At 39.3% G+C, this 11,345-nt stretch overlaps 1 protein-coding gene across 1 annotated transcript; it reads left to right on the top strand.

The window, feature by feature from the left end:
* Positions 1–2,029: 2,029 nt before the first annotated feature.
* On the top strand, positions 2,030–9,813 carry pcgf6 (polycomb group ring finger 6). The gene is made up of 10 exons (XM_054600464.1): positions 2,030–2,442; positions 2,734–2,833; positions 3,468–3,564; positions 3,847–3,902; positions 4,015–4,074; positions 4,845–4,962; positions 6,042–6,069; positions 6,385–6,483; positions 8,918–9,004; positions 9,124–9,813. The coding sequence occupies exons 1-10, from the start codon at positions 2,356–2,358 to the stop codon at positions 9,172–9,174; spliced, it is 783 nt and encodes a 260-aa protein (XP_054456439.1). The 5' UTR covers positions 2,030–2,355; the 3' UTR covers positions 9,175–9,813.
* Positions 9,814–11,345: the final 1,532 nt, after the last annotated feature.

Raw genomic sequence — 11,345 nt, 5'->3', positions numbered from 1 at the left:
GGGGGTATTTGCACAGTCATGAAAAGGTTTTCGAGGGTGCTGATCTTCCATTGTTGACACTGATTAACTGCCAGACTTGCAGAGATAATTAAGAGGCGGAAATCTTGTTTGATTTCCCCACTGTTAAATGTGGTGAGTTCTTTATTCCAAACAGACATCAGTTGGCAGATAGAAAGCAGTCCGCACTCCAACCTCACACTCCACAAGGAGTACCAGATATGAGTGATCATTAAACCCAGTGGAGGAAATTTGAGGATGGAGAGGATTATCACGAATGGAGATGACTGATCCATCAATGCAAAAAATCTCCCGCTCAACCTCTTAGAATTGCAAGTAGAGTCAATTTGATTTACGTAGCCCAATATCCCAAATTACAAATTAACCACAACAGGCTTTACATTATAATCAAAACAGTTTGTAAAGCTGTCATTAAGGAGTGTCTCTCTATTATTCCTGCCGCCCCATAAGAATGCATTCAAACACATCAGCTATAAAATATGCTTTGTACAAGGTAGAGGTGGTTTCCCTTTACTAATATTAGGGCATAAGTGTGCTCAAAATGAAAACATCATCTATCTATCCAATGTAGATGGACAAAATGTACCCTCAAACATGAAGCACATACTGTCAGTTTCACAACAATAAGCCAGCTCAACCATATCAATTTACAGCACCTACAGTATAACCCATGCATTTGGTCGCATTCTTTAGTTACATCCATTAAAAACTACAGTTTTCAGGGCCAATAAACCAGCAGCAACTTTTTGGAACCAATGACCTGCGATAGATGAGGATACGTTTCAGAAACTGAAGCATATAATCCACTGAGATGGCGTTGGGTTTCCCATCTCACGTAAGCAACAGGATGTAAATTGTGTCCTGAAGGAATGTCTGTGCTGCTTAGACATGTTGCTGGGGTTGTGTATTAGTGGATGTCCTTACTCCGGTAGGCATGTCACTGCGATGTTTAACACCAAATTCATTGTGTCTCTTCTGTATTGTTACCACAGACAGAAAGAGGGTTTTGCTCTGCGGCTCTAAATCCTCATACTTGGTAGGATTTCTTTTTTTGGTTGCTCAAACCTTTTTTCCAAAATGAATGAATAAATATACCAATACATATATTCATTTTAATTTAATTATAATTACAATGAGTTGATACATTTGTTTTAAATTAAATGTTATTATGTTGAAGGCACCTCTCCTGATTCAATAAACAGTTCCTGTGACCAACTCTGGAGGCCAGGTGAGGTCACACCTGGGTCAAAGCAACACATCTTCAATACGAGACAAACAACAACAAACAAGAAAGGTAAGGGGAGAAAATCTGTAACAATAAATACAGACACAAATACAGGTACAACATAGAAATGACTATACTGTTCTTCAAGAAAAGTGGCATTTTGTAATTCTTGCATTGACCATAAGGTTATGCTTCGATCGCCCCCCCATGGCAACATCACAGAAGACCCGTATTATATTTTTTTTCTATTATCAGTAGTATCTTATTTTGTCGTTATTTAAAACGTATTCATTTCATGGATTTTTATATTATTTATATAGTTATTTTTCATTTATTTATTTTTTTAGACCCTTCTTCCCGGCGTATTGTCATCACCGGCAAATTCGTCCTTGTAACTTCAAAATAAAAGTGTCGGCTTCATTAATCCTGCTTGGAATTCTTATAAAAATACTAAGTCACTATATTATCTCATTTCTATTATGCTATATGTTGAATTCCAGTTCAGTTCCACCATGCTTTGGTTCACACACTTCTGTTAAATTGACTCCACCATATTGCTAGGGTATTCGTATGTGTTGTGAAATGTAGTTTTTGAAGGCTTTTGATGACTTGGGTTGAATTTCTGCACAGCTACAGATTAAATAATAATGTGAGAATGAAGTGCATGTCGATGGGAGTATTCGGAAAGAAAATGTGTTCAGTTTTGAGTGGAATTGTGTTTTTTTTCTGGCCATGTCACATTTATTCTGAAGGGTCCAGAACCGGAAGACGTACTGTTGTTGCCGCTCGCCGAACACGCGTGAGGGAAATTGAGTCGTTAACTAGATTGCAAAGAAGGCAACAAAGTAACATAGATAAAGTTAGGAAGTAGTTATTTTGCGGTAATTAGACGCAATGGAGCATTTGAGCTAGCTTACGGTGGTCACATTAGCAACTAAGCTAAGTAACTACAATCTGTAGCTAGATGCGTAGTGTGTTTGTTAGCCCGCTAGCCAGGCAAAGCTAACGTCACTGGGAATTTTAAACAACGTCTACGTTTAGAGCTAAGTTGTACCTTAAAATAAACCATTTAATTTGCGTTTTCTCGTAACTCAAAGAGAAAGTGTGTCGTAATGTCGCCTCCTCTGTATCTATCGTTGTTCGGTCGCAGGAGTCATGAAGGGTCAACGAACATATCTGACAGCGAGTCAGAGGAAGAGGTGCGTTTACTGACTGTGGGCTTTAACGACACTCACACTGACGGTCGTCCTCTGTTGAATCATAAGGAAGACTATTTTTATTCTCTTACCTTTCTGACAATTGACAATTATCCTACACCTTGTAGCTGTCCTGCTATACCAATATGCCATGCATCAACTTACACGTAGTATTGCTTTTAAACTAGCTAGTCCCTGAAACCGACGTGACTTCATGTCACGCAAACGCAGCCACGTTTCCTATTTTAAAGCTGTAACCTCTGAATGTGAGTTCTGTTTTCTTTTTCCCCACAGCCCGAGCTCCCCCTCAATCAATTCTATCCATATATCCGCTGTGCCCTTTGCTGTGGCTTCCTCATCGACGCCACCACCATCACAGAGTGCCTCCACACATGTGAGTCCTATCTGAGGTGTGCTTTTGCTCTTGGAGTTCTGAGAGGACCATGATGGGGGGGCTTCAAGGAGTTCCACACGAGCATGCATATCATTGAAAGGGTTTCTACTTTGGGTAACTTTTTGGGATACAGTGAGTTCTACAAGAAAGAAATGCGATGATGTGCAATAACAATGCAAACTGGGGATGCTGTGGTTTTATAGTATGCCACTGAGCTGTCAGGATGCCAATACAAACATTTAATTACTACCGTGATGTCACCGTACCACATATGTCAGATTAAACAAGACCATACACAAGAGGACAGCTGATAAACCATTCAATATGTCAGCCAATATTAATTTATCACTGATGTATCTGTATCAGCATACCGGGACAAAAGAATGACAGTATCTCCATTTTTGTCAATTAAGTTAAAAAAACCATTTTGCTCACTAAATATCTCAAGCATACTATAACAGTACTTTAATAAACAGGTTTAATTTAAGGGATTCTTATATATAAACAATTTGTTATTTGCTCTCAAATATGATTCTGTATATCAGCCTTAAAAGTCCATATATTAGTCTGGCTATGCATCAAACATAAGGTCCTGACTGTGTCTGACATTGTGATGTGTTTTATCTTCCCTTAGTTTGCAAAAGCTGCATCGTGAAGCATTTTTTCCACAGCAACCGGTGTCCCACGTGCAACATCGTTGTCCACCAGACACAACCCATTTACAACATCAGGTAGGTCTTTTAGTTATTGTTGTATTGGCTGATTTGTTTTACTGTACATGTAAATCAATAGATGATCGTCAACCAAATTTTTGTAGTTGAGTTTTAAGTTCTTCAGAGGGGGAAAGTATTTGTAAGTGTGGGGAAAACACTACATAATTATTCTGGTAAATGGAATCCATTCGTTTTCTTGTACATAGTTCGTTTGTTGTCAAGACTCTGGATTTGTGAATTGGAATTGGAATCTGCTGTCAGTGTGAAGCTCCAAAATCTTTTCCTTGTTTCTTCCTGCAGGCCTGACCGACAGCTACAGGATATTGTTTACAAAATGGTTCCCTTCCTGGAGGAGTGTAAGTACAGCAACACAATTTGGATGTAGTTTAGGGTTATTCATGTAAATGATGTGTCGTTTTCTGTTTGAATTCTAACGTGAACTCTTAATTTTTTTGTTTTGTTCCACAGCTGAGAGAGAGCAAATGTGTAACTTCTACAAAGAGAGAGGGCTGGAGGTGCCAAAACCAGGTAATAGTCCACATTAGATAAACAGATGATCTTCCTGGGTTAAAAACGTATTAGAAGGATTTAGTAAAATGACTTTCAATGTAAGTTCACACACTGCAGAGAAAATACCAATTGATATTTAAAACACTGCTGGTCATAGAGCTTCTGAATGATACTACTCTATTCTCTGTCAGTGAGTAACAAGTTGGTCTTCCCTCACTGCAGTGCCACCTTTTGGTCAATCAGAGTGTTTTCAACAACACTGACACTGCTGAGGCTATATTCTCGGTGAATGTGGCAGGGTACCCGATCCTCCCTGAAAACAGTTGACCAATGTGTGTAAAGTCACGTCACATCGTAGCACATGCAGGTTGCTAATTAAGTCGCTGAAACTCTTAAAAATGTGAGTTACATTATCCTTAAAATGTAAACATTAGTCACTGCTGGCTGGTAACTGTTGTTGTTTTGATTATTCTATCAGTCTATGATCAGTTGTAGTAATTTCTAAGCAAATAACAGATGATTTCATGGTTAAGTTATAGCCTTGGACTGCATGATCAGACTTCCACAATCCCTGTCATACCACTTAGAACATCCCTGAAAATCTCCTGGAAAATTTCTGGAGATGGCTTCTGTGCTATTGGTTTAGGCTGCTACTTCGCCGGTTAAAGTTCACCAAGTATTACACCAAAGTTTACTCCCCCATCGGAAGCGAAAGTTTTTGTCTCCCCCTTCACGCGCATATAAAGTCAGTGAACGGCCCTGTGTTTTCCCTCTCTCCCGCTCTGCAGTGGTGATTTCCCCTCCGGGTCCCGTTGTTTTAAAGAGGCAGAAGAAGGAAAACATTCCCCAGACTATCTTCACCATTCCTCCTGAGCTGGACGTATCTCTGCTGCTGGATTTTGTGGGGTAAGGATCTCATGCTTCAGCATTAGTTACAGCTATATTGGCTATGAAAGGGAATCTGTCTCTTAGACATTCTGCATATGTAGATATTGTTTAATGGCCCTACACTAAGAAAATATTGTTTGCAAACGTGCTAGTCCCCGTTAATTACTTGATCTTTACTGTTTCTCATTAAGCTTAACATATCATATTCTTTTCTTTCTTCATCTCGATAATGAGATGTCTTAATTGGTTCATTTTGGTGTCAGGTTGCTTTCAGATAGAGACAAGTAACCGAGTATTTGTCTTTTCTTTTCTTATTTCTTTGCATGATGTTGAAATGCAAAAAATAAATAAATAACAGCGAACAGGTTCTCACTTTCTATTTTTAATGTCTGTTTCCTAGCAACAGTGTTCTAATAAGTCGAACCAATAGGCATTTTCACAGCAGACATTGAACTTGTCATAGCAGTAAAAGCACGAGTGTAACTAATCACATTAACTGTGGCTCTGCTGCTAAGGAGATGGTATGCTCCACACCTGCAGCTTGCAGTTCTAAATGCGTGAAGATTGAATATTTTTAATCACTAATGGGCATTTGCAGCTCTACCATGTTCAAAAGTATTTTGTGAAAAAGGCCTATTTGTGTTCTCTACGTCTCATATAGAAAATACAACCTCACAGGGTCAGTGTAATGTCGCAGTACCGTTACTGCCAGGATGAAACAAAAATGAAAACAAAAAACCTGCATGTTAGCGGCTGTTATTTGCCTTGTGTCCCAGATGTAAATCATTGTCTAATTAACAATTACAGCAATGCCACTGGACTGTAGTCTCTTATTGTTAGAGACAATACAAAGTAATGGTAACACGCTTCAGTTCAAAGGATAGGGATGTTGTTTTTTTGCCTGTAGACATAAATATGACGCTCCTGGTATTTCTTCTTCTTTGAGGATAAAGTTTGAACCCAGTTTGTAGCAGTGAATGAAATGACCCTGCAGTTACATAGACATGCCACTAGATGGTCCCGTTGTTTTCAATCGAACACCTGCTTTGTACCAAAAAGTTGTCCTCACAGTATATTGTCCTCTGTTTTGTTTTCAGGGCCGAAGAGGGCATCAATAACTACAAGGTAACAACTTACATGATTATGATTAAAGGAATTATAAATATTATAAGATCATATTTGTGCATGGTCACAAAAACTATAAAGACAAGATGGATACACTTGATGAAGGTTGCTCTAAAGGCTGTACTCAGACCTGCTGATCCATTAGGACATCCATGATCTATTTCTCCTGTAACGACAGAGCCTGTTAGATATACTGTCAAGAATAGTCTCAAAACATTGTATTATTTATACATTTAAGAACACTCCCTATTTTTTTGATGAATGACATTCTTCTGGAGAACTTTGATTAAGTATTTTCCACCCTGTCCCTTTTAGCCCTTAGAGAGGCGGTACGTTCGGGTGTCGGGCGAGGCCACTGTCCGCCACGTGGAGCTGTTCATCAGGAGGAAGATGGAGCTGAGCTCCTCCTGCCAGGTGAGTCTGCCAGGCTCACAGCTGATGAGTTCACGAACTGACAGGATTGCTGGCTTGATCCTGATGGTTGCTTTAGACAGACTTGGAAGCGGAACAGCAACGGAAGCGAACATTACAGCACATAGTGTGGGCGTGCACAGAGAGCAGGGTCACTCTGTGGATGTGGGTGCCTTAACTGGGCTTGACTTTAAGCCTTTTCAGGTGTTTTACTTACTCGATAGCCGAAATGTACTTGTCAAAAATAGAAAATATAGGCTTATTTGAACAATTGGGCAAAAAATGATCAAATTGTAAATGTTATCCTTTAACTTTGATACAAAGGAACAGCTCCTTCCTATCTCCAGGCCATGGTCAAGCCCTACACCCCCGCCCGACCACTTCGCTCTGCTGCCTCGGGGCGATTGGTTGCCCCGTCGCTCAGAGGTCCCTGCGGCCGATCCACCCGGTCACAGCTTTTTTCTGTCCTGGCCCCTCAGTGGTGGAATGAACTCCCCACTGACGTCAGGACAGCAGAGTCGCTGCCCACCTTTAGGCGCAGGCTGAAAACTCACCTCTTCAAGAAGTACTACCCTGAGCCTTCCTCGTAGCACTTATTGTATTCGTATTAGTTTGTTTCTGCACTGTACTTTTGCTCTGGTTTATGCTCTTAGATGCTTGTTTAAGAAAGGAGATGCACTTATGACTTCTGGTGACTAGTAGTTCTCTTGAATACCTATGTTGAATACACTTATTGTAAGTCGCTTTGGATAAAAGCATCTGCTAAATGACTGTAATGTAATGATACTGTCATCTATTGTAGTTATTTACATAAAGACACAATTTAAAGGATCAGGATATAAAATATTGTAGTTTTCTTCAAATATTTGCTTTGATACAAATCTTTGGGGGGCGTTAGTTGTTTTAATCATGTATTATAAGCTGCTGAATTGAATCTCTAATATCTATTTAATGTTGCTGTGAAAAGATCTCCTTCAAATAACTGTTTAAGTTTCTCACCAAAAACTACATTTTTTTTAACATTGCATTTGAACAGGTCATGAAAACATTGTAATATACCGTTGCCCAATACAAATATTCACTGTTTGGAGCTTGAACGCATCACAATGTAACTGAACAGAACAGCAACTTCTTAACTACATTGATGTACACTAATGTCCAAGAAGCGTATAGCATTACAGGACAAAGCTGTAAAACAACCTTGTCATTATGTTAATGAAGGCCATGGCACCCTGTCTGCAATATTGCAGTGTTTTAAGATTTGGAAGGAGGAATATGCTTGTCCACTGTTGTCTGGTCATAATGAACCATTCAGACTAAACAGCTTGTGTACTGGGGTTTGCTATCAGGAATTTAAATAAATTAGATTATACCAAAATTCAAATATAATTTAACCAACTCATCAGAAAGAGGGAGGACAAGGTTCAAAAGATTAATAGAAAATGCTCACCTGTTGAAAAACATATGGGCAGAAAGAGAGGTAAGACTTCACTTTATCAGATGATTTAAATCTGCAGATTATAAGTGAAGTGTATGATTTAAGTAAAAAAAGAGAAATGCACATGTGTTCACTCAAGAAATGAAACACCTGCTGAGTACGAGCAGAAAAACCCAACATAGAAGGGTTACTGCTCAGGTCAAAACTCAACAGGGTGCATCTAAAGGACAACAGACTCTTTTTAGAACACGCTTAATCTGATTATAATCACATAATTAGTGCAGCGATACCACACGTCTGTCTCCGAGCAGCAGACCTGCTGTGAGAGAAAACTAGTGATGGCAAACCCGAGTGTTACAGCCAGAGGTGTCCTCCTTTTCTCAGAGGCGAACAGAGGTTAAAGTGTGTTCAGGTGAGGGTGTGTCTGGTATTTAGGAACACGTGGATGAGGATTAGCAGCTTATGTTGATTTCCTGGCCTCGGCCCAGCACTGGCCCGGCCTGTCTTGGCGAACCTAGCGAGGACAGAAAGACTAACGAAGGGTCACCGTTCATTGTAGCAGAGGTCACAGAAGTTGTGTAACTCCGCCTTTTAATTCTCATAACAGCTTTTGGAAACGGTGGAATTGACTAGTTGCCCCTAAAGTTTTAGTCTAACACATCATCTCATTCCAGTTTATCATAAATATCCAAGGCATCTCTCGTGTGTTCTGGTCAGTTAAATGTTTTTCTGTATTATTATTATTATTATTATTATTATTATTATTATTATTATTATTATTATTATCTGTTAAAAATTCTGTTAAAAACAAAATCTTTAAGCATTAATAATTTGTCCCTCCAGATTTTTGTGTAGGATCCAAATTGCAAATCCAGATTGCAAATTTCCCCGCTGCGGGACTAATAAAGGATTATCTTATCTCTCTCTTATCTTATCCACCCGAATTCCTTGAAACTTTAGGGAATAATCATGAAATGTGTTTCTCGGTGTGTCCTGCAGGTGGATGTGGTTTGTGGAGACCACCTCCTAGATCACTACCAGTCACTCAAAGACATACAGAGCTCTGTGGGCGAAGAGGCACTACAGGTGAGCCCCTCAAAAACACACAATGGGAACAAACCGCAACTTAAATAATGTAAAGTATGGTGAAGTCCAGGAATACCTTTCAGTGATGCTTTTGGTGTTGTGTCCCCCTTCTGCTCCAGGACGGTCTGTTGGTGCTGCACTTTGGCCTGGTCCTGCCCACCCAGTCTTGAGAACAAGAGCTGTGAACAGAACTGGGTTTTGTTTCTCTTCATCAGACTCTCGTCATAATGTGGAATAAAGTTTCCTCTTTGGCATTATAGGTTCTCTACAGCTGCCCAGGATGTCTTGTTAGGATTGTCTCTTTCTGCGGGGGGCCGGCGAAACATTCTTGAACCTCAACTCATCTGCTCACACTGTAGCATCAAATGTTCAACTCAAGACTCGTCGTCCCGTATTCAGGACGACGAGTCAGTGCTTCCACTGACTGAAGCTGTACTGTGCCTCCGTCAGTGGGTCTGTAACGTTGAAACAGTAAGTCTGTGAAGGTAACACAACGTCTAGTCTGAAAAGCTACGTCAGTGTAGTTTTGCTTTCTTTTTCTGGAAAGCAGAGACCTGTATCTAATTTCTGTCTATTTATGATCTCAAGGGCTGAGTGGGATTTCAGATAAATAGTTGTGATTTTTAAAGGGCTTGAAACTACAACTACCAAACTGGGGGAGGGGGGGTGATATGGAGTTTCGATCTACACACTTGCTGCTTGTTGATTTACTGATTTAATTTAAGAGCTTTTGTACAGACTGTCTGCTGATGTAAATTGGTATGTTTGATTTAATTCTCACAGGATGACAAAAGTTTTGTATAGTCTTTGATAGGGTTTCTTAAAAATACCTCTCACAGGATGACAAAAGTTTTGTATAGTCTTTGATATGGTTTCTTAAAAATACCTCTCCTACTTTCTTTTGACTGAATGAATTAATAAATGACTGTAGACTGGGAAATGTTTCCTGATTCATCTATGTTTACTGTTTTGTATTCCGGTTAATGCCTATGATCTTCAATACCAGCACCTGGAGACGTACAGAAACTACATAACTGTGACTAGATTGTTCAGTGTCTACAAGTACTTATTATGTAAAGGCCAAATATTTTCCTTACAGTAGAAGTGGTTAGCAAGCTGCTTAGAGTGCTTCAAATCCTTGGATTTGACACAGACATCAGGTAAAAAGTAGAATGATGCACCCTAGGTTATCATCTTTGAAAATGTTAGATATAGTATTACACAAAGTGCATCCTTGTCTCTGTTCTCTACTGACACCTAAAATATCCAGTAGTTTTAACCTCCGGTTATGCAGACAAATTATATATATATATATCATCCCTAGAACCGGCACTTTTTTGGGTGAAAGATCTTTTTAGAGTTTCACCCTCATCTTGGTGTGAGTAACACTTTAAACTAGATTATTTTATAAGCATGCACTCTTTAAAAAAGAAAACTGGATTATGGACCATTTGGCACTTAATCTACTTGTGCTGACACTGAATGACAACTCTTTGATGCAATTAGCTTTTTTGTTTAAAGTCGGTCGTCTGTGATTTTTTTTTTCCCCCCGTTATTTTTCTTTCAATGTGGCGCTAGTGAGAAACTTTTACGCTGTCATTTTTTGGCCACAACCCCCTTGGAAATTTGATTCAAAATCTGAATATATAATCCTGGCTGAATTATGTAAAAAAATAAAATAAATAAAGAAGTAATTTAATTATTACAAATGATTGGTATAGCTGCAAAGTGGTATTGAGCCGAGGCTCTTTCCCAATGTGGTTTGAACTAGAGGAGGTTGACATCTAATTTGGGGGCGGCCTTCAATGAACACCCTCCTGTATCTATGAATACGCTGACTCGCATAATGAAAGCAGAGAAAACGATTAGTCAGCAATGTTATTTTATTCATCCCAACTGAAACAACAGCAAGTAGGATTTTTTTCAGTAACCGTATACATTGACACTGCAGCCAGGTGGATGGTCCACATGTACTGAATATTTAGCTTTACAGTGTGTACATGCTAATAAACCACAATGTCTATTCCTTCTACCACTACAGGCTTTTTCCAACATAGAATACTGTACCGGTAATGGTAGCAGCACACGTCCACACTTTGTAATGTCATGAAACCAAACAAAATACAACACAGTCTTCCTCAATAAACCCTGAAGTGCTTTAATGAGTATAAGGAGACTGCTGCTATTCACATCGCAGTTTACCTCTCTTAAAGTTAAACATCAAAGCACAAAATGGAAAGATGCTGCAACAAAGGAGACGAGGAACTACGCTAACATTCAAGTCTTTCTTTTTTCTTTTCTCATGGTGTCAGTGAAATGTCACACAGCATCAAAATGGAAA

Source organism: Anoplopoma fimbria, chromosome 6 (genome assembly GCF_027596085.1).
Source record: "Anoplopoma fimbria isolate UVic2021 breed Golden Eagle Sablefish chromosome 6, Afim_UVic_2022, whole genome shotgun sequence".
NCBI classification, from domain to species: domain Eukaryota; kingdom Metazoa; phylum Chordata; class Actinopteri; order Perciformes; family Anoplopomatidae; genus Anoplopoma; species Anoplopoma fimbria.
This window is presented reverse-complemented; position numbering and strand designations above follow the sequence as displayed.